Raw genomic sequence first — 20,866 nt, 5'->3', positions numbered from 1 at the left:
AGTTATCTACTTAACTACTTGTCCCGTGCATGCTCTGGAGTGGAACTACAATCACTAAGTACGCCTACAGGATGATACACGCAGTGCTCATATGTGCGTCAACAACTCTGCAGCTATGATATCTATAAGAGTTAAATGAGTTTTATAGTCAACACTTCCGGTGTGCCACGTCTGACGAAGTTCTATACGCCGCTCCGGACCCCTGCACAGTCTCTTGTCAACAAGATCTTCTCGCTCATTTCTTCTCGCCCTGCGTCCCTCTGTAACTTTCTCGATACCCCAGAACTCAATGCGCTGCTTGGGGATAGAATAGGAGATGAAGTACGGGTGGTGTATCGGTGCTATGCGACGCTATACTTTGTCTTTGTTGTGGACACTTCAGAGAGCGAGTTAGGTATCCTGGATTTAATACAGGTGTGCTATTTTGTGTAGTTGTTTCGATCCTTTGTGAATATTGACTTGCATATCATCACTCTTTAGGTATTTGTCGAATCACTGGATAAGGCCTTTGAGAACGTCTGCGAACTCGACTTGGTATTCCACTTCGACGATGTTCGTTCCTCTTGCTGGTGTCTTGCCGATACATTCAGCTCCCTAACGTCAGAACAGGTACACCACATCCTTGCAGAGGTAATCCAAGGCGGCCTGGTACTAGAGACGAACGTCGATGAAATCGGTGAAGCAAGTGCGTAAATATATAATTATCTTATCCGTGTCCTTTTTCTCTCCAATCAAGAGGATTCGGCAAGGTCAAACGTCCCATTTTTTTCCCGTCCCTTCCTTCTTTTTCCCTGATTTTCTCTCCTGCGGGAATGGCATATGCATATGGTTGACCCCACCGGCAGCTCTTCCCGCTGGTCGGGTTACCACCCCAAAGTCAAATCATCTTCACATCGCCACAGTGCCTTCTCATACACCCACCCCGCTTGCACTCTTTAGTCTATCTTTGCGATTGCATTGGTTCTATGTTTCTCTTCGGCAGAACACTGGTCTTCTTTGCTTTACTTGCATACTGACTGGCTTGTTTTTGCTCCGCAGTTCACGCGTCGTCGCAGGCCCGTAAGCAGGCCTTCCAGTCTGCGAACCCGCTTGCTCTGGGATCCGGCTCAGGTCCACGTAGCTCGTCCCTGCAAACGCCGATTGGCTGGTTAACAAACCGTCTCACGGGCGTCGGTGCTCGTTAGTGTTTTCCGATTTCCACCGGTAATCTACGTTCAGCACACATTGCAATTTAATTGCTACAATCGCACATGATACTCGCACTGTACTATATCGGATTCTTTTCGTTATCCTCTTCTTTTTTTCGAGATCCAGCATGTATTTGTGTCGTAGAGATATCTACTGTGTCTCGGTGTCAATTGGTAGATATCACTCCGACATGCAGTTCATGTGGACGCGCGAACATTCATTTCCCAGCAGAGTTCCGGATCCTTGTCATAGATACCAATCGGCATTTATATGAAGTAACAAAACTAGAAGAATGACGTTTAGACGGATCAGGCTATTGTTATCCGAGACTCTCAACGTTTATATATAACCGGTACTGGGGTGCTGAGACTTATGTATATGAACGGTATATGCCGTATCAAGAATCCCTATGCAAAATTGATATGAATGATGTTGTTCCATACATGTATACAATATTATTGTTTCGTGCTACTCCCGCACAAACTACGACTACGACTTCGGAAAACCACTAGAACGGAATGAAGCGAAATGCTAGGCCTTTTCGGGTTTGTTCCAATGACCGCGGATTCGCTGATGACTAGCCCACAAGACCCAGAATCAATTCAATACTGTGCTATTGGATGCCGATTAGAGCGTTCCGGTTATCCGATGGTTGAAGAGAGCCAAGGTAACTTACTTGGGTGAGAAACATGTTTCCACTAGACATAGTTACCAGGGGTTTCAACTGGCAGGTCTCAACCCCAAATGCAATTGGAAATATTGTGATGCGTTTATCCGGAAGGGACTGCATCAGTTGCAGCACTTGACATACCTAATATATTAAAAAGTACAAATGATCACTCGATATTGAGGCACTACAAAGCTGATTATGACATACGTTTCTTCTTTTTCTTGCCTCCTGCAGTAGAAGGCCTTGACAAGGTAGAGCCTGCAGTATCAGGCGGAGGCTGTTGGAAGAATCTACCTGCCAGGGATGATATTGGTGTTTCTTCCCGAGTCGATTGTGTCGGACCCGGAGTTGAGGATGCTCGTGGTGTTTCATGCATAGACACCGAGGCTGCATTAGCTTCAGATGCTTCTCGGGCCGCGAAAGATGCGGTAGTGTGTGCTGCGGTCGTGCGCATTGCATTCAAAAGAGGGATTATGTTCTCCAGTTTTTTTACATGGGTACCTCCAGATGTTACCACACCGCTCTTTTGTTGCTTCAAGTCCTCCTGATTTGTTGCGGCGCGAAAGGAATCGGAGGACTCATTCGCAGTTTCTCGGGTATCTTCAGTTCCCCGCTTCTTTGTGACTGAATCTGTGGCTGGGGCATCGACAATCGGCCAGATGAAGCCTGTTCGAGGGGTGAAGTCCGGTCTGTTTGTCCGGAGTACATCGAGAGAAGATTGCACTGCATGCAAGCTAGTGAGCTAAGAGATGTTTGAGAAACGATTACTTTCTTGGCAGGGAAATACACGAACAAGACGATTGGAGATCACGGTATATAGGTCAGGCGATTGGTATATCCGGTTGTTTATGATAAAATATGCCGCCAACGGGCGGACTGTGGGAAGGATTGAGGAATCAGGTTGATGGTCATGAGAGAATGGCCGGGCTGCTACCTTCTTCGGGTGAAAGGCGCTCGCGCTTGTGAATGATAAACAAGGATGGGGGCTGGGCGTGTACGAGTGCGAACTCGATGCCTGTGAAGCGCCTGGGGGAAAATGAGACGAGTCAGAACCTATGCAACGGCGCTGGAGAAATATTTCGCGGGGGTGGAGGATTTACTTGAGCTCTTCTGCCTCGTTCAAGATTGGCTGGCCTGTATGCATGGTTTGCATGCGAAGAACCTGATTGTTGCTTTGTTTGTCGTAAAACATGGATGTAGCAAAGTAATCGAACACCGTTTCGGTTGTTAACGGGCCATTTGCCTATTGAAATTTAAGGTTGAGCCGAGGGTACGGGAAATGAAGGCTGCTAATGCTATACCTGGATCCACTCGTGCCAGATGAAAAAACGATGGCTATAGTCGTCGGCTGGATGGAGGTCGTCGAGGTCCATGGCGGGAAGCGGGGAGGAGAGCAGCCACGGCCACGTCCGACGCGCCGTCGTCGCGAGACGCGTAGGAAGAAACGCGAATGAAAGCGCGAGTTGTGTTCCTCATCGAGCGACTCCCACCGTGAATTCCCCTCTGTCGGGTCCCAAACTATCGGGTATCGTCGTCAGCTCTTAGTTCACGACCCCATGTCTCCGCCAGCTCTTCACCCCCTCCATGGCCTCCTCCAGGCGACCCGCGTCCTCTGCTGCACCCCAGCGCGCGGACGGCGCGTCCGACCGGCGCCCTGACGCCTTGCAAAGGCGCGTGCAAAATGTCAAGACGGTATGCACAACTGTCGGGCGCCATATGAAGCACCACTTCGGCGTCGGGATTGTATGTGCTGTCGCGTACTTCGACCCGTAAGTCCTGTGAATGTCTGTCCGTCTTGGCGGTGGGGTTCACCTGCAACGTCGCACTCGCAGAGGCAATTGGAGCACGGATCTTTTGGCCGGCTCCCAGTTTGGCTACAAACTACTCTTCGTGGTCCTCCTCGCGGGCCTGGGTGCAGTTGTGCTACAGGTTAGGACTGAATGCTATCCCGTCCTTTCGGACAGTTCCTGACATGTTCGCAATAGATTCTTTCATGCAAACTTGGTTGTGTGACGGGCCTAGGTAGTTCATCCCCTCTAAACTAGGATCGACTGTATGCTCAAGAGACCTTAGATCTCGCTAGCCACTGCCGTCTGCTCATGCATGACCATCCCCGCTATCCTAGACTGGTCCGATATGTATTCCTGTACCCACTCTACGTCCTATCGGAACTCGCCATAGTTAGCACAGACATTGCCGAACTTCTAGGCTCTGCGATTGGGTTGGTGCTATTGATACCAAGTCTGCCCCTTCCAGTCGCCGTTCTCCTCACGGCGACCGATGTTATCTTTATCCTTGCTGTCGGAGATCCGACAAAGGGGCGTCGCAAACCCGTTCGCATCTTCGAAATGATTATAATTGTGCTCGTAAGTCTAGCCTTGCTTCGTTTAAACTTTTTTCCTGGCATGTTCAGCCAGCTCATCCTTGAATTTGTCAGGTCTTGATTGTCTTTTGTTGCTTCATAGTCCTTCTAGTACGGGTCCGCCCTCACTGGCCTGATGTATTCGCCGGATATCTACCTTCAAAGGGCCTGGCAGAACCATCTGCACTCTATGCTGGTATTAATTTCGTCAGTTTTTTAAAATAGATAAATTTCTGAACATATGGATATCATTAGCTGTTGGAATTATTGGCGCAACGGTCATGCCACATGCACTGTATCTGGGTTCCCATCTCGCAACGCACGACCGTGTTAACTCTCGGCCAGAAAGTAGATCCGGTCTTCCACCACCTTCAATACAGTTGCCCTTGACTAGAGGTGCTATTTTCAAGAAGGCGATAAAGAGCCTCTTCGCCGTGAGGCCCGTTAGACGACACGGCGGAGACGACCAACTTGATACATGGACACCTTACGGAGAACGAAAGAATAACACCCTCGCATTCGTGAAGGCTCACTACACGCATGGTATCTGGGACCTTGTTGTAAATTTACTCGGCTTTGCAGTGCTTATCAACTCTGCGTAAGTTTACTATCTCGAGCAACACAGCCTTGACTTATCAAAGATCCGTCATGTAGAATATTGATCTTGTCCAGCGCTGTATTTTTCTTTGGTCCTGGGAAAACAGCGAACGGGGCGCCGGCAGGACTATTTGATGCATTCGATCTCATTCGAGATATAGTCGGAAGGCGTAAGTTGAAAATTTCTAGCAACTTGTGATCTGACTGAAAACGCATGTTGGATAAAGCGGCCGCGGTCGTATTCGCAATTGCGCTAATAAGTTCAGGACAAAGTGCAAGTATCACTGCGACTCTGGCGGGTCAAATAGTCTCCGAAGGTTTCATCCAATGGAGTATTTCCGTAAGTAACAGTATATTCTAACGGTTCATCTTCGGATATGGAATGTACTGAACTAATTGTAAATGGCTAGCCATTCCTCCGTCGTCTCGTTACGCGTCTTCTCGGGCTCATTCCGTCTATGCTCGTAGCCATTATCGTCGGCCGCGCAGGCATCGATACGTTACTTGTCATCTCGCAGGTCGTACTGAGTATCGTCCTTCCATTCGTAATGTTCCCGCTGGTTTGGCTTACATCGTCATCTGTCGTCATGCGGGTACAAAAACCACGAGAGAGTGTCCTTGTCACCCCTGATTCAGAAGAATCGGAAAAGAGCGAGGACGACGAAGAAAAGAAGGCCGAATCTTCTAGTAAGAGGGAGTCGATCACCGAGGATTACCTTGAGGAAGAAGAGATCGAGGTTCCAGATGACGACGTCCCAGATCCGGTCGAACTCGATATCCAAGAAACCGAAATCGAGATAGAAACAAAAGAAAAGAAAGCCAAGGACCGAGCAAGAACGGAATCAAAGGACGCGTACGATGAAACTGTAGCTGTGCCATTATCAGTGGGCGACACGACGAGCGAATACGTCGATTACAGCAATGGATGGCCATTAACAATCCTCTCCTATGCCATTTGGATCGTAATCCTCATTGCAAATGGCTACCTTATAGTCACTCTTGCTATCGATTAGCGGGCTGCTTTGGACCCATTGAATTATGATTTGTAGACTCGTATAAAAACCCTGTACAGTATCCCTTCTCGCTTTCATCTGCTGTTCGACCTTCTCGTTGCACTTCTGTTGCTATTTTTCTGCATTTGTTATCTAAATATTTTTAACTCGGAGGTTTTAATTTCTCAATGGTGGATTAACACAATTTGTTTGGTGTATTTTCATTCGATCTCGACCATGATTCACTGTACATAGTACATTGTTGTATTCAACTAGAGTTGCTATCAATTTTGGAGAACATTACAACCAACAAAGGTTCTTTATTCGTTTACTGGTATAATCTCTACAAATCTCGTTTCATTTTTGCCCAAACCACGAATTGCAGGCTGGCAATGATGTTACAAGGTCCGAAGCACTTCTATTTATAAATTTGCTTAGCGCTAACAGGGACGCTAGCGCAAAGGAGGTTAACCCGTAACACCCACTTAACCAACACAAAAATCACCGAGGAACGATATACACTTCCGCAACAAGCACCGCAGCCGCAGCGGCGACAGCAACAACGATAATCGGGAGGTTTAACAACGCAAACTGTGTCTGATGCACAATAATTCCCTTCTGTCTCAGGATATCTCGCCAAAGTAAACCCGCGAGTGACGCGGAGAACGAGAATGTGAACGCGCCAAAGTTTGTACCGACTGCGAGTGCGAAGATCGAGCCTACTCGGACTTTTGGGTCGATAGGAGAGTTGTTTTCGAGCCAGGATTGGAGGACTCTGGCGAGGAGGATGGTAGTTCCTATGTTTGTTCCGCATATCTACATGGGATAAATCGTAAATGTGTTAGCTACATCGCCTTGGTAATGATAATGAGCATGCACGAACGTTGCAGAGTATTGTACTCAGGACGAGCATCAGCGTAACAGCACCGACAGTCGCGGAGGCCGTTCCGTTGTCCTCACAAGCGCGAATCCAGGCAGCCCACCATCCAGCGAAGACCTCGACCCATCCCCAAGCCGTCAAGGCTTGCACCAGAATGAACATGCAGATTGCGAAAAGAATCATAGAGACTGGAAGACGAGGCAAGATGGTCATAACCGTCGGTAACCTATCCTTCTTCAGGTGATCGATGTACGAAGAAAGCGTTCCGTGATCTTTCTTCTTAACCTGAATTTCGTTCGAATCGTTGATCCTCGAAGCAGTTTCCATCTCCGCCACCGTCGTTGAAGCACCGGATTCGAGCTGAGCCGCCTCAGGTTGCACAGGCACAGCAGCATTTTTCTCGCTTTTCGACTTCCACTGTTGTCTGTCATGCCAAATATCCCGCGCAAGCATAAGCACCGCAGCAGGGATCGTAATCTGATACACCGGAATGTGCAGAATAGAAGTGCCGATAAGAACACCAAGCGTAATTGCGAACAAGACAGAGCCAAAGATCGCTCCATTGATGTCATGAAGGCCTCTAAGTACGTGTTTTGGAGGGTTTTCAGGCATCGGCGGTGCAAGCGGCTCAGGAGAAAGTTCGACTACGTCGATTTCTTTGGGTACCTGCTCCCTCGACCTGAAGAGGGCAAATCTAAGAAGGAAATATACTGCAACTCCTGCAGCAAGAGCAGGCAGGACCATGTGTGCGGTGTAGGAGATGAACGAGAAGTGGAATGCTTCTGTTAACACAAGATTCGTAGGGTTTGACGAAGGGAATACGCCGGATGCTGTGGTATATCGATTCTGTTTAATTCAATTATCGTTTGCAAAGTAGACACGGCTTACCCATATTTGCCGTTGCGAATTGCGCGAAAATCCATGCTGTTGGAGGCACAATCCTTCATGTTCCGTAAGACATCAATCAACCAGAATATCAGCCAGAAATGCTTACCCAGTTACACGAGCAAAATAAGCCAAGAAGGGTGTTCCAAACAGAATAACGGGGTCCTGTATGCAAGCATTAATTACACTCAAATGGACTGCATAATACTAGAACTTACGTTGCCAACAAACACGCCAGTAAGGAACCAGAAAATATACAAATACAAGTAAAGTTTTCTTCCGGATGATCCTCCCTTTCTAACGACCCAAAATGCGAGGAAGCGGAAGAGTCCAGTGACGTCCAACGAGATTGCTATATACGCCTATCCAGAAACTCAGCAATTGTACGAGTGTCGGTACAGAATGTGATGTTACCAGAGAAATAAAGAGCGCCATGATATCTAAAGGTACAACTCCGCCTCCGCCTGATCCAATAATACCAATCCGAACATCGACACCATGAAGGACACCCGTTGCCAGCAAGAAAAGCACAGCTGTGAGAGGCGCGGTCTGAAAACCAATCGTAAATTTATGCCAAAGGATGCTATTTTGGTGGCGAGGAGCAGCAACGGCACCCTTTTCGAAGGTAGGATGTGGGTGACAACATGAATGCGAAGGGTTACAGATTCGTAGACGAGATGCTAGTCTTTCCACGAAACATAATGCTCTGGCTGGGTATGGAATAGGGACTTTAATTGGGAAGACGCCAACAAGGTCTGCAGGAGAAATATGCGAAAGAGAGAGAAGAAATTTAACTACCAAAGCGCATATACAGATAAATTATCACATACTGGTAAGAAGGAACACAATGAGAGCCAATATACTACGCCAAGAGGAATTCATTATCTTGCTTGTCAACAGCCGCAGTTCATGAAGTAAGCTAGATGTGCTAAGATAGACAGTGTAAGTAATGAAAGCTATTTTAAAGACCTCCAGATTTTCCAGTCATCATTCGCCACTGTTACGTTCGTGGCGCTGAACAGACAGATGGAGAATCATTGTAGTGTACGACGGTAGCGCACGGAGTTGAAAAATGCAAGCAGCATAGCGTGGAGCCATGGATGACGATCGCTAGATTTTGCGGAGCCTAAAACAAAACTTATTTACTCATCCCCGAATAAGCGATCTCCTTCCAAGTTTAGTCAAAATCCAATCATCACCTTGTATTCACGCAGGGTCCCTGTATTCTTCAAGAAATACATGGTCCTAGGGACACACGAATGTGCGTGAAAACCGGGGAGGGGTAAGGGGGAAGCGCACCTATGGTTATTATAGTAGCTACTTGAGAGACACGCCGCACTTGTAATTACGCCAGAGTTTAAACTCAGAGGATCCCCAAACCGAACATAGAACGTAATTTGGTTAAAACATTGCCACAGGTGGCGGCCGTGTGGGGTTACTCAAACGACGACGCGCTGCATAGGGGCCTAGGCCCTAATCGTTATTGCACGGTAAATGGCGAAGACTTAACTAAAAGCGATTTATATTCCGTCCAGAAAGGTACTTATATACCTTGTTTTGTAGTTTCAGCATAAAAGCCAGAGTAGAGATGCAATAATTGTATGTCAAGAATTCTCTGCAGATACATAGCCCAGGCACAAGCTCCGGTCTGCGATCTCAATTCGTGAGTTTTGCGGGCGAGTCTTGCAGAAATTCGACAACAGTCTTCTTCATCTGCTCGTTCATTTTTGAATAATTGTGCCAAACAAATTTATACGGTTGACTCACTGGCGGACTGATGCCATCACCTACAAAATAGACGCTGACGAATTGCCTACATGAAAGTCAGTACATTGTATGTCCAACAGGTTGTAGTACTCACTTTGAAACCCAGTTACTTTCAATAGAGCCAAGGTCTCTAATTACTAGAGCTCGTTTCTCGCTGGGGTTCTTCGGTGGAGGCAGCAACAGGATATCCAGTGGCTCGCCCTTTCGAAGTGGAGAACTGGGGAATGCGGACTTGAGCTTACGCAATGGAGACTGAGCGTCCTCTGCCTCTTGGGTAGAGATGCTGCCGTCCTTTAACTGGTTCGTCATCCTTGCTTGCAAAGCACGCATAAACCCATCACGCAGATGAGAGTACGAGGTGTTCCGCGTAGGAACTGGTGATGCGGATCAACAAGCTGAGCGCGTGAAAGGGAGAGCTGCGAGGAACAACGTACTGATCCGAATGACACAAGCTGTATTAGAAATTATGTAGTCTATCTTCTCATCCGGATTCAAGTTCTCAGGTATCTGTAAAGTAAGCGCCAAGTTCATTTCGACGTCCGAGATATTTAGAGAGCAAAATTACAACTTTTAGATTCGTAAGATCTGCATAAAATGCGACTGAATAGACTTTGATCCCGAGGAAGGAGACTGTCCGTACACCCAAGCCTACAAGCTGGAACGGAGGAAGTCGGACACGCGACGGAATAACAAGTGTTTCGGGAAATTCAATTCCAGTTGCGGGATCGGCTGAGAAGAGGCGAGGTGAACATCGGTGACGTGTTGTGCAAGGCAACTCACGAACTGCGGATTGGAGTCGGCTCTGTTCCTGCCACGGGGGAAATTGGTGCTTGACTATCCAGCAAGACTTTGTTGCGAGTTTGGAAGAACGCTGCTACACCGGCAACCGACAGCAGGGTAATGAGTGCCCCGCGCTGCCAGGAAGCCTTCAGACTGTTTGTAGGCGCCACATGAGAGGAAAGAGGGCGGCGACACGAGCGAACTGGACGAGCACGAACGACTGAACGCAAAGAAGTAGGCGGTCGGCGAAACATTGGGGAAGCTTCTAACGTGCTACTGCTACTGTAGCAGAAAGGACACGGTAATTTGGGTGACCCGACATTACGCGACTTGCTCACGTGCGTCGTTCCAAGCCAGCCCAGGTCGCTGCATTTCTGCTGTACTGCAAACATCTTCCAACACTGCAGTCTTGTAGGAGTTATCTTCTTGGTGATCCCACCCACAGGCAAGCCGATCTGTACGTATCTCGATCTGCGTAGATATCGGCGAACAGCAGAAGCTGAATGAACAGCATAGCACTTCCGCGCTGGCCTGACGCGCCCATCCAACACGCAGTGGCCACAACAGGCCACAGCTGGGCTTCATTAAAAAGCAGGCTGACTCGACTGTCGTCGCCAGTCTTTAGTATACCACCACCATGCCGTCATCCGATGAAGAACGCGAGAGTCCACCTGGCCGTCGGTCGAATAGCGCAAGACGGCGAACTACAAGTAGATCTGAATCGACATCGCCTCCAAGTGTTCACCAGATGCAGACTTTAAACTCGGACCTCGACGCGACGCAGCAGAACCTCAGGAACGCTTCTTCCGCTCTTATTGATACCCTAAATCGCCTGCAGCAAATTCGCGGCGCACTTCGGGACTTGGAGACAACCACTTTAACTAGGCTCAGAAACCCGGAAGCATCTACTCAAGAAGAGCCACGATCTCGTATTGGACCTTCTCACTCTGCCATAGTATTATCCGATGAAGACAACCATGTGCCACTTGATACGGAGGTGCTTCGCGACAGGCTCGACAGACTCGATGCGCTTGGAGCTGAACTTCCTGATTACATGAGAGCTGCTTCAAACTTCATTCGAAACATGACAAATAGAACTGATAGTGGAGGACGTGATGCTACAGGCCCATCTGACGGACAGACAGATTCGAGACCGTCGACAAACGCGACTTCATCTCGCGAGAATCCAGAGCGAACCCCAGCTCCATTCCCGAGGCTCCGTTGGCCGACGCAAGACACTAACACAACTACAACTACTGCACCTCAATCAAGACAAGAAACTGGCCCCGTCAATGGTCCCTTGAGAAGGCGCGTGGCATCTCGTGATGAGGCTAGTACATTGCTTGGTAGACGTGTGGCATCTCGTGCAGCAGCAACGGTTGAAAGATCTTCTGTAAATGCTCCCGCAGAGAGACCCACGCGAGTTTTACGTGTGTGGTCCGATTACCAAGGTCCCTCGGGTGCTGGGTCAGGCAATCCCATTGGTTCTCGAGTTATTGTTCCTCCACGCTCGCCCGACAGAGTTTCACGGCGGATCGCTCAATTTGAGTCGAATGTCCGTCGTGATCATCGCCAACAAGCTGACAGTGATGGTTCTGAAACTGAAGTTGACGATTCCACCTCCCGTCCGATCGTAGTACGAAGAAGTTTGGGCGGAACACGAAGTTTTAGGCAAAGGAGGGCGGACAATGGTAGTTCCCCGCCTCGTCTGTCGTATATCTTGCCACCAGTCAGCCCATCAACTTCTGGCGATACTCCATCTACTGGCAACTCGCCTAGGTTTGCGGAAGAAGAGCGCCAGGAGGGAGTGTCTTCTCGCATGCAGGGCGTATACGGTCGTCTGGATAGACTTTCAAATGCATTGTCTGAGTCTCTAAGAGATGGACGGGTTATCCCAGCACCACCAGCAGCGGACGTGGACTCCCGTAATGAAGACGAGGAGGGTCGCTCTCCATTAGGAGACACGCAGGAAGACCGAAGATTAACAACCGCGTACCGTGAGGCCATTGATGAAGCAGAAGGTCGCAGCTACCGTATTCGCCGACGTCTCAATGCAGACGGGGATGAACAAGTATATCAGATCAACACTGACGCGTGGTGGGACAATGACGATGCCTTCGATATGCTCGCACCTTCCTATTCTACTACAAGCTCGCGCGACAGTGGGTTTGCTTCTGGACGTGAAGATGGCATGTGGTTGCGATATCCATCTGGACCTCCAGTGATTCCTCCCCCACCATCAGGCAGTGCAAGTACTTTCTTCAGGTTGGATAGGTTTAGACACCAGGTTCGCGCACCACGCTATGCTGGTGAAGCATACCGTAGCGAAACAGACCTGCCGCGGTTAAATACAGAACCACAGGATGCAGGTGTGGTTGGCCGAAGGCGACGCGGTTGGGGTAAGTGTCCTACATTGTCCTGGTTGTGTAAAGCATGCATCTAATGCTATATTCCTTTATTTGTAGCACGTCTCAATGCGGACGGAGATGAAATACCCACTGATGAGGAAGAAGAAATTGAACGCGTCCGGGCGGAACAGCGGGTTCGCTCTAACTGGCGAAACACCATGTCTACCTCCATCGCTCGGACAAGACTTGAATACCTTGCGCCGACAACTCGAAGTGTGTTTTCGCATGCAACAGACGAGGATGAAGATGATCCGGGTGTTAGGCTTCACTTACCTTCTAGTCAATCAAGGAGAAACTCGACGTTCAATGTTTTCTCCAATGCAAAAAGGGAGAAAGATGAAACGGATGCGGAGTACGAGTACTTCGGGACTTCTGAGCCGTATTATCTATGCCCGTTGCCAGTGCCTCTCGAGGACACTGGTCCTTCTGGCTCTCGTCCTTCTTCACCATACCCAACTGCAGGAAAAGGTCGGAAGGGTGTCCAGGAAGCGGATTTTGCAGCTCGGTAACTTGACATTTGTATGGCAACATGTTTCATGGCGAGACTTCTGAGACGGTTGTTTTCTTGTCTTCTTGTCCTTCCATGCATGTTCTTGCTCGCTCGGAGACGTTTCTTTCTCTATGCCTTGTTGTCTTGTATTATAGTTTGCATTACAATTAAGACATTAGATACTATGAACGGTCTAACATCGTGATTCGAGAGAAGGCACAAAGGTTAGGGATGATGTCTGGCTAATGACCTTTAAGTACGGCATGGGCCTAGGATAACGTCAATCTCCTTAGACGTGTGCTCAACATGGCTTCGCTTCCGGGTTTTATTCGCCATAATAGCGAAAAGTACTAGAGGAGCAACACGCTAAACGGGTAGCTCAGATTTTGTACGGTTCGGGAGTGTGCATTCCGCTCCAGATGCCTCTGGCCGACTCCGTCGTGCTAACGACCGTTTTCCTCTTTAATGGTACTATCTTGGCGCCGGAAGAGTCGAGAAGCAGCTGGACCTTCTGCTGTATTTGGGTGACTTCGAATCCTTTTAGGCTGATGACTTTGTCCCGGTTGTTCACTGGACGTGTTCGTTGTTAGCATGTTTGAGATACTTTTAAAGACCCAGACATACAATAAAACCCTCGAATTATAGGTTCCTTTGACGGTCGCTGTTTAACGACGAACTCGACATGGGGGTTCTTGCGTGCGAGCTGTTCGACGTTGTTATAGATGTATGTTCGGACGTGAGCGGATGAGGGCCAGACGTCGCAGTATTCGAATACGAGTTTTCGGACGCTGGGGATGAAGGCGGCGTGACCATTTGAGGGCTTTGTGAGGAGTGCGCGCCTGTTTATGAGAGGTGTTGCTGGTGGGAGGCGCATGGTGTTTGCGCCAAGTTATGGTGGACAAGCGTCAAGAGCAAAGGCCGAAGATGGTAGCAACTCTACACTCGGATGGGAATTAACAACTCAAACATTTCTTACGGTAGATAATTACAAAACCGACTTCTCACATGTAAATTACACGGCTACCAATCAGACGAAATTAAATTTAGCAGGACCGTGAAATTAAAATGATGGAGCAGGAAAAGGGGAAAATAAGGGTCTATGTGACATAATGTGACATAATGTCACACACCGTTTAGAGGAGAGAGTGGCCTAGGAGAGAGCCCTCGGTATTGTCTGACCAGGACGACGCGCACCGCGACGCGCCAAATATCTTTCCGACACGCGCTCCTCCCCGACACATACTCATTCGCACTCGGCCTCTCGGTCTTTTGCACAACACACCTTTCTTCTCTTTTTTCGTCGGTAATTTACCGTAACGCTGTGTTGCCTCTGATAACGGCGCTCGGACACGACACCTGTTCCATATTCAGCCGAACCCCGCACGGTAACTCACTCACCCACCACACCTCTTGTTCACATCGTTCCTGCATTCCACGCATCCATGGCACGCACTACCCGCTCATCTGCGAGCCACGCAGAGAAGACGGAGGATGAGAATGAACACCCGGGCAGCCTTTCGCCCCCTACATCCACCAAAGCAAAGGCCGCCGCTGTCGCCAAGAAGCGAAAGCGGCTCGGTACGGACAGCGATGACTTGCCCGCTGCGAAGCAGGTCAAAGCCAATGACGAAGATACTCTGGACAGGGACGAGGAGGAGCATGTCGAAGACGCAGGTTTCCCTCCACTTTCCGGCGACTTGCCAATGAATGACGAAGACGCCCAGAAAATACTCGAGATCTTGGAAATGTGAGTCATGTCGCTTTATTCGTTCATTTCATTTCTATTATGAGGTGCTGATGTCCTTCGCAGGGCTGACACGCAGGCGCTTTTGGACAGAGTTTTTCCACTAGACGACGTACTCAGCCCCAACCCATCTTCTATTCCATCAAGCTCAAAAACGCCGTCAGATTCATACTCGCTACGAACTTTGTTGAAGGAAGCGAAGGATCATCCTCTTAGGATATTTCGGGTACGTGTATACACTAATATGCCTTCTCGTTGTAATAGTATTACTAACAGTGTCGCAGTCTGCCATCAAGCATCTATATCCTATTTCCTCACAGCCTAGGGCGCGAATATCACCGCCTGCCGCTCAACAACTCCGCTTCTGTCAACTCGCGCTAACGTTAATCGAGCAAGCATCTCGCAATAATATCGATGGCCTTTCGCTGAAACCCGAGCTCATCTTGCCAGAAAAGAGCACGAAAGAGGAAGATGAAATGGACGTCATTAACACGCGGCGAAAGTACGCTCTGGTGCAGAGGCTGCCGACAGGCGATTTGTGGACATCTTTGAGTACGGACTTGCCTGGCTCGGATGCAAAGCCGCTTGCAGAGCTGAGCACCGGCCACGCGGAACTCGTTTCTATTTTGCCGTCGTCATCGTCTTCAAAGCCGATTCCGACGCTCGGGGAACTGCATGCGGACAAGAATATACAATCGAAATACAAGCCTCCAACTACGAGACACGTCAGCTGTGGCGCGTTCCTTGATTACGGGCCATATGCGAGCTTCGCTCCTTCGTTTGACAGTGACGGTGGCGATGTTGGGAGGGCAGGGGTGAGCAAGGTGCTTTGGCGACGCCATGAAAAGGGGAAAGCACGGGAGAAAGCGCGGATTTTAGGCGATCGGTATCGAGCGAAGCTTGCTGCACAGGCCGCAGAGTCCATGGGAGTGGACGAGGTCACCGAGGTTGAGTTGACCGAGGGGAGAGCTGCCGAATTGCGGAGGGAAGCGGAGAAGCGGAAGGATCTTCTCGAGAAGCTGTTCAGTCAAGAGGAGGCAGAGCCTTTGCAGAAGATCTTAGACGCTCTGGATTGTGAAGAGAACGTCAGTGAGCTACTGCTTCACAATGCAAAGGCGCTATTACGCCTACAGGAGCTCCAAAAAGAGCGCCTTCGAGGGGAGAACGAAAGTGCGAGACGAGTCAAGGTTGGATCTGAAGAATGGAACCTTGGTAAGTCGGGTTTATTTTGTTGTACAGAACGTGTCGCAAGGTCTGACGATTTTTTTTCTTCAGCCCATGCTATTATGGACTCTCTCACACTATTAACGTCAATGAGGCCTAGAAAACCGAATGGAGAGGTATCAGCCGTTATCCCGCCTGCATCTGTTCTACACGTGCTCCAGCAAACTCTGCCTGCGGAGGCTTCGCAAGGGTGGTATGGTACGTTATCCGAATCACGCGGCTTTGCTGTTCGTGATGATACGACGGTGCGGATGAAGGGGCCCCTCGAGGTGCCAGCTGCGGAACCTGCCCCGGCTACGACGCCTGCTGCTCCTGTTACGCAAACGCATACATCGACATATCCTACGAACTACTCATATGCGGGGTATTCGCAACACTACCGCACTCCGTACACGACTCAAACTCAAGGGGGTCAGACGGGCAGTTACTTTACAGGTACCGCAGCACAGGGTATAGGCACCCCGCAGGCACAGAAGACACAAACGCCTTATACATCACAGTATGGTGGCACAACGCAGTACACTTACGGCTCGTGGTTCCCGACGCAATCTACTGCGGGGAGCGGGGCTGGTACGCCTACGCCGAGCTCAAGGAAGGGAACACCACAGCCATCGACGATTACCTCTGGCGCGTTCACCAACTCGACGTACTTGCCGTATAGTAGTGCGTTGGCGGCGGCGAGTTCGGCGACGCCTGTGAGGGCTGTGGCGAATACGGTTACTGGGAAGTCGCAGCCGAATGGGTGGACTTTGCCGAATGTTGGTACACCAGGCGCAGGTGGTGCAAGGGTAGGAACAACGCCTACTGGGACGAGTGGCTTCACGTTACCTGCGCATTTACGACCTGGGGGTTTGACGACACCAATGAGTCCTTTGGCTTCGGGATCGACGTTTGGGTTGAGCGCGACGCCAAACTATGGTGTGGCGAGTACTGCTGGGTACCAAGCGACTCCTCCTGCCAACACATGATGAAAAAAGCATGGATGTGAAAGTGGTGCATTCACCCACTCTTGGTGTCTGCTCCTCTGTTTTTGTCTTCTATCAGTTAGACATCTTTCATACTTTGTCTGGTTTGTATGTGGGGTTCTTTCTTTCTTTCTTATTGACTTCTCTCATTGTCATCATGATAGTAGACTCCAATTCCCTCCACTTCGATTTGATAACTTTATTCCGTATTGTCCTTTCCACTCCTTTCCCCCTTCTTTTCATTCATATTCTCTCTTTATCCTTGTCTTCCTCTTTTTTTTTTTTCTTTCTTTCTCCATTCTGTCACTTTTTCTATCACGTTTGATTGATAAAATAGCCCACTACGTATCCCTTGCGTTTTCTGTACATATGCATATATACTCGCACACGGAAGTATTTTGTTGCGTTGAATAAAATCGAAGTAATTAGTTTTTGTGTTCATTGTAAATTCCTCCAGGAGAAAGGACACCCCATGTCAATATGGTTACAGTTAACAGTTATAGTAAAGTGGTATTTTAGACTGGAACAATTGGCATTGTTTGCAATTTTTCATTTTCAACCAGAAAAATAACAGAATATCGCTTGAATATATATAGTTGACTCTAGTCTAGAAGTTAAAGGATGTCCGACTTTCCCAACTCGCACAGAACTGGTACGTATACATGTGCAAGGAAAACCCACTCAAAAGTCGGAAGGGAAATATTATTCTAACACGACAAACCACCTCCGAAGTTCCTTGAGCTCCAAGGATAACTTGGGCCCTCGCATGGAGGAAAGTTGACCATCTACATTGTGTACTGAGTGGGTATTTCTCTGGTTGGAATACACAGTGTGGATGGTCTTTCGTGTTGTTGTGCAAGCAAGGTGTTGCTGACTGAATTATAATTATAATTATTTTTGCTTTAGGGCCGGCAGTAATTTCTCTTTGCGGTTTTACTTAACTAGTTAATCATTATATCGACAAGATTCAACGTGAACAGAATACGCATCACTTATGCACAAGCGCATTCTTTTTAATACTGTTTCCATATTTGATAGGCTAAGGATACAGGCGTAGAAGAACACAAAAGCAGGAGTAAAAGCAAAAGGTAGAAAAAAAAAAGAAAAAGGACAGTAGCGAATCAGCAAGTTACGTTCCCCCAGCTCCCAATCGACTCCATCCCTCTTTAGAGCCGTTGGTCCAAGCGTGCGGGGCTTCATGTGGTGCAAAAAGGAACGCAACACAGAATCCGCTTCCATTATTTCCCTTTCTTTCTCTTTATTTGTGTGCCCGCGCTTCGTGAATTCGACCCGTTGTCCTCGCCGTCTGTTTTTCATGTAGTCCCAACCCATCGTCTCTCATACCGTCATCCCATATACGCATCTCGTGACCATATTGCATAATGTTAGAGCATATAGGAGGAGTGGGCATGTCTAGTATAGACGAATCGGTTTGCCCATTGTCGTTTTGATGTGCAGCGAACCGACGTTCTGCCAGTTCTTCTTGAGCAGCGATACGAGGAAGTTAATAGCTAATAAGTTAAAGTAGAGTAAGTATTTAAAATGATTTAAGGAGAAAGGAATGGTTAACACATACCCAACATGACGTTCCCAAGGATCTGGTCCTCAGTCATCTGAACATGGCCAATGGCAACACCCAAGCAGAGAACCTTCTTGAGCTGGAACTTGATTGTCGACTTGACTTCGTTGACTTTGCTCACGAGATCTTCAGTGTGGGATACAGGAGCCGGGAATTTGCCAGCTGAATATAGAGTTTGAAGTTCAGTACGAGAGCATGTTTAGATTGGTCTGATTAGAAACGCACCTTTCGAGAGACCCGGACCAAGGAGACGAGGGATAGTTCTGATAAGAGCTTCGGACGCAAGGAAAGCATCGTACTTCTTCGCGAGTTTCTTGACAAGCTTCTTGTTCTTGTTGAGCCTAAACAGACACAATCTCACTCAGCACCTACTCATCACAGAAAACGGTAGGCCGGAAGGGGGAAAACGTACTTCTTCAAGTCATCAACGGACTTATAGTCCAGCTCAATCTTCTTCGCACGATCAATGTCGTTCTGGTCTGCGAGAATGCAGACGGACATGCGGGGACGGGGGATGACTGGGAGCTTGACAGTGCCTGAGAAACGCTTGTCGCGCTGCGGGTCGTAGTTCTTCAAACCAATTTGGAGTTCGACAGTCTCGACGAAGTTGCGCTTCTTCTCGCCTGTGGCCTCAGCCAGCATTTCCTTGACGGAACCCCGCACACTTGACACTGAGAGCTTGCTTCCGCTAACATGAACAGATCAGACAGGGTCTCAAAAGGCTTCGAGCATATCCACGCACCTCATTTTGAATTCTTCACCGCTGGAGAGGGTCGGTGTTTTGTGAATGTGTACTTGCTGTGAGTGCCATGATACCAGACAAATCGATTAGGTAAGTACTATACAGCTTTACTTCCCACGGATGCATTTTTTTAATCAACCCAGAGAAAATACATGAGAAATCCTCCTTTTAGATGCACAGCGGATAGACACGATGCCATAGAGCTAAGATAACACATTTAAAAGCTTGAAACCGAGCATATCGAGATCAAGAACGAGGATGAAAGAGCTTAGAGCATCTTAACACTCTTGCAATACAGATTCAGTAATTGATCTATTTTAGGTAATAAAGCGTGAGAACCTCATTCGTTTTGAGTATCGTTTTCTTTCGTTCCTTCGTATTTGTCCTTCTCCAATTGCATCAATACTTTGAGGACCGTCCGTTGGATCAGCATCTACGTGCGAAGCGAACATCAGTCAGGTAAAATAGCTGCCTTCCATACCAGCAGGCTAACTCTCAAGGACAAAAGGTGGCAATCCTCAAACTAACAAAGATCTGCCGAGTTTCGCTTGTATATCTTCACGTTTCTCCTTAGAGTGCTGACGTTTCTTGATTAGTGTGAAGTCAGTCTCTCTGATGACTTGCTGCCGACTTACCAAATCTTCCCTTCAAGGACAAAATGTCAAGTCGGACAAAGGCCAAGTAACCTCGTATACAGTCATTTACGAGCGCCCCTATGTTAACAACTATTGAACATTGATATTATCTTGTACCTTCTCAAAGCCAGACATGCTGCTCAATTAGCTGCCTACTAGTTCTGCTTAGCTTGAATTTCATACTCGGCTCTCCATGCACATTCGGCAGGCTTCTCATCTTAGCTCGTACTGCGTTACAATTTATTGCGGTTGGTAAATTCAGTACCTGGACCACAAGGTGGAGGCACATGGAATCCCGCGAGCAATCTGTCTGGTCACGTATTCCTTTTCATCGGTGGCTATAGACTTCTGATACTATCCAATGCCGTAACGTGCACGAAGCTTTACTTCGCTTTACACCCGTCCATGCAGACATTTCAAAGTGTAATTTGACACGTTCGATATACATGTCAGAAAAGACTGTCTCATTGAAGGCGAATTCTCTCTTGGGTAACGGTTCTAAGCGACAAATCGTTTTTCCATCCTTGGTCTTATGCTGAGTGTGACTCCTGCTTTTGGTCCAGTCTCTATAACTGTCTAGAGTGTCATCATTACGGGTGCATTATCTGGTTCTGCCTTGCTTTCTGGCCCTAGCGCCTATTCCTTTATTTGTCACTGCGAATGCGCTGCATGCCTGGTTTTGCGAGCCATGGGTAGCTTTACCAGGCGTAATTTCGTAATCAGCCACTTCTCAGCTGGGAAACACTCAGGCTAATTTGCGATCGATTCATCGCTTCCCAGGGGGCTTATCTCCCGTCAAATATATTCATATACAGTTGACTCATTGGCGTTAGAACAACCGAACCCTGCCAACTGTGAGTTCGCAACAGTTATTCCACCGCCGAGGCAGTGTGCTCTTGGTGTCGAGATGCGCAGTATTCAATATGACACACACTCGCCTTGATTAATCGGTAAGGCG

At 48.3% G+C, this 20,866-nt stretch overlaps 6 protein-coding genes across 6 annotated transcripts; 3 read left to right on the top strand and 3 right to left on the bottom strand.

Annotated features, from left to right (window-relative positions):
• The first annotated feature begins 34 nt into the window (after positions 1 to 34).
• FOMMEDRAFT_106994 (Adaptor protein complex sigma subunit) lies at positions 35 to 1,403 on the top strand. Its single transcript, XM_007265879.1, has 5 exons — positions 35 to 93; positions 149 to 414; positions 481 to 552; positions 610 to 685; positions 1,039 to 1,403. The coding sequence occupies exons 1-5, from the start codon at positions 72 to 74 to the stop codon at positions 1,182 to 1,184; spliced, it is 582 nt and encodes a 193-aa protein (XP_007265941.1). The 5' UTR covers positions 35 to 71; the 3' UTR covers positions 1,185 to 1,403.
• Positions 1,404 to 1,579: 176 nt separating this feature from the next.
• FOMMEDRAFT_122043 (MED6-domain-containing protein) lies at positions 1,580 to 3,261 on the bottom strand. The gene is made up of 7 exons (XM_007265878.1): positions 3,160 to 3,261; positions 2,959 to 3,101; positions 2,793 to 2,884; positions 2,652 to 2,734; positions 2,066 to 2,600; positions 1,865 to 1,999; positions 1,580 to 1,801 (listed from the first exon to the last, which is right to left on the bottom strand). The coding sequence occupies exons 1-6, from the start codon at positions 3,229 to 3,231 to the stop codon at positions 1,959 to 1,961; spliced, it is 966 nt and encodes a 321-aa protein (XP_007265940.1). The 5' UTR covers positions 3,232 to 3,261; the 3' UTR covers positions 1,580 to 1,801; positions 1,865 to 1,958.
• A 181-nt stretch (positions 3,262 to 3,442) lies between these two features.
• Positions 3,443 to 6,100, top strand: FOMMEDRAFT_106989 (Nramp-domain-containing protein; the record flags this gene model as incomplete). The annotated part of the gene is made up of 9 exons (XM_007265877.1): positions 3,443 to 3,627; positions 3,691 to 3,787; positions 3,844 to 3,880; positions 3,932 to 4,224; positions 4,296 to 4,416; positions 4,476 to 4,818; positions 4,875 to 4,987; positions 5,045 to 5,157; positions 5,228 to 6,100. The coding sequence occupies 9 exons, from the start codon at positions 3,443 to 3,445 to the stop codon at positions 5,828 to 5,830; spliced, it is 1,905 nt and encodes a 634-aa protein (XP_007265939.1). The 3' UTR covers positions 5,831 to 6,100.
• A 54-nt stretch (positions 6,101 to 6,154) lies between these two features.
• FOMMEDRAFT_122033 (uncharacterized protein) lies at positions 6,155 to 13,866 on the bottom strand. Its single transcript, XM_007265876.1, has 14 exons — positions 13,644 to 13,866; positions 12,587 to 13,589; positions 10,126 to 12,520; positions 9,910 to 10,070; positions 9,776 to 9,848; positions 9,436 to 9,715; positions 9,342 to 9,387; positions 8,405 to 9,287; positions 7,989 to 8,329; positions 7,793 to 7,936; positions 7,684 to 7,739; positions 7,578 to 7,630; positions 6,693 to 7,519; positions 6,155 to 6,625 (listed from the first exon to the last, which is right to left on the bottom strand). Exons 8-14 carry the CDS (start codon positions 8,454 to 8,456, stop codon positions 6,311 to 6,313), a joined length of 1,788 nt encoding a protein of 595 aa, XP_007265938.1. The 5' UTR covers positions 8,457 to 9,287; positions 9,342 to 9,387; positions 9,436 to 9,715; positions 9,776 to 9,848; positions 9,910 to 10,070; positions 10,126 to 12,520; positions 12,587 to 13,589; positions 13,644 to 13,866; the 3' UTR covers positions 6,155 to 6,310.
• Positions 13,867 to 14,222: 356 nt separating this feature from the next.
• On the top strand, positions 14,223 to 17,228 carry FOMMEDRAFT_146300 (uncharacterized protein). The gene is made up of 4 exons (XM_007265875.1): positions 14,223 to 14,766; positions 14,830 to 14,989; positions 15,048 to 15,975; positions 16,039 to 17,228. Exons 1-4 carry the CDS (start codon positions 14,462 to 14,464, stop codon positions 16,953 to 16,955), a joined length of 2,310 nt encoding a protein of 769 aa, XP_007265937.1. The 5' UTR covers positions 14,223 to 14,461; the 3' UTR covers positions 16,956 to 17,228.
• A 698-nt stretch (positions 17,229 to 17,926) lies between these two features.
• FOMMEDRAFT_19589 (ribosomal protein L1) lies at positions 17,927 to 19,308 on the bottom strand. Its single transcript, XM_007265874.1, has 5 exons — positions 19,274 to 19,308; positions 18,944 to 19,219; positions 18,757 to 18,872; positions 18,529 to 18,693; positions 17,927 to 18,463 (listed from the first exon to the last, which is right to left on the bottom strand). Exons 1-5 carry the CDS (start codon positions 19,276 to 19,278, stop codon positions 18,366 to 18,368), a joined length of 660 nt encoding a protein of 219 aa, XP_007265936.1. The 5' UTR covers positions 19,279 to 19,308; the 3' UTR covers positions 17,927 to 18,365.
• Between the last annotated feature and the right edge of the window lie 1,558 nt (positions 19,309 to 20,866).

This window comes from Fomitiporia mediterranea (genome assembly GCF_000271605.1).
Source record: "Fomitiporia mediterranea MF3/22 unplaced genomic scaffold FOMMEscaffold_5, whole genome shotgun sequence".
Lineage (NCBI taxonomy): Eukaryota > Fungi > Basidiomycota > Agaricomycetes > Hymenochaetales > Hymenochaetaceae > Fomitiporia > Fomitiporia mediterranea.
Note: the sequence above shows the minus strand (reverse complement) of the source record. Positions and strands in the feature narration are given on the sequence as shown.

What these genes read in the sequence shown, in the direction of transcription:
- FOMMEDRAFT_122043 (XM_007265878.1), bottom strand. Translation starts at nt 3,231, where the DNA reads ATGGACCTCGACGACCTCCATCCAGCCGACGACTATAGCCATCGTTTT. An exon ending in GCGCCTTTCACCCGAAGAAG is followed by an intron (nt 2,735 to 2,792) that starts GTAGCAGCCCGG and finishes TCCTTCCCACAG; the next exon opens with TCCGCCCGTTGGCGGCATAT. An exon ending in CCGTGATCTCCAATCGTCTT is followed by an intron (nt 2,601 to 2,651) that starts GTTCGTGTATTT and finishes AACATCTCTTAG; the next exon opens with CTCACTAGCTTGCATGCAGT.
- FOMMEDRAFT_106994 (XM_007265879.1), top strand. Translation starts at nt 72, where the DNA reads ATGATACACGCAGTGCTCATAT. An exon ending in GATACACGCAGTGCTCATAT is followed by an intron (nt 94 to 148) that starts GTGCGTCAACAA and finishes TGAGTTTTATAG; the next exon opens with TCAACACTTCCGGTGTGCCA. An exon ending in GTATCCTGGATTTAATACAG is followed by an intron (nt 415 to 480) that starts GTGTGCTATTTT and finishes ATCACTCTTTAG; the next exon opens with GTATTTGTCGAATCACTGGA.
- FOMMEDRAFT_146300 (XM_007265875.1), top strand. Translation starts at nt 14,462, where the DNA reads ATGGCACGCACTACCCGCTCATCTGCGAGCCACGCAGAGAAGACGGAG. An exon ending in ATCCTCTTAGGATATTTCGG is followed by an intron (nt 14,990 to 15,047) that starts GTACGTGTATAC and finishes ACAGTGTCGCAG; the next exon opens with TCTGCCATCAAGCATCTATA. An exon ending in ATCTGAAGAATGGAACCTTG is followed by an intron (nt 15,976 to 16,038) that starts GTAAGTCGGGTT and finishes TTTTTTCTTCAG; the next exon opens with CCCATGCTATTATGGACTCT.
- FOMMEDRAFT_122033 (XM_007265876.1), bottom strand. Translation starts at nt 8,456, where the DNA reads ATGAATTCCTCTTGGCGTAGTATATTGGCTCTCATTGTGTTCCTTCTT. An exon ending in TGGCGCTCTTTATTTCTCTG is followed by an intron (nt 7,937 to 7,988) that starts GTAACATCACAT and finishes GTTTCTGGATAG; the next exon opens with GCGTATATAGCAATCTCGTT. An exon ending in ATTCGCAACGGCAAATATGG is followed by an intron (nt 7,520 to 7,577) that starts GTAAGCCGTGTC and finishes GATATACCACAG; the next exon opens with CATCCGGCGTATTCCCTTCG.
- FOMMEDRAFT_19589 (XM_007265874.1), bottom strand. An exon ending in TCCGTTGATGACTTGAAGAA is followed by an intron (nt 18,873 to 18,943) that starts GTACGTTTTCCC and finishes GTGTCTGTTTAG; the next exon opens with GCTCAACAAGAACAAGAAGC. An exon ending in CCTTGGGAACGTCATGTTGG is followed by an intron (nt 18,464 to 18,528) that starts GTATGTGTTAAC and finishes TTAACTTATTAG; the next exon opens with CTATTAACTTCCTCGTATCG.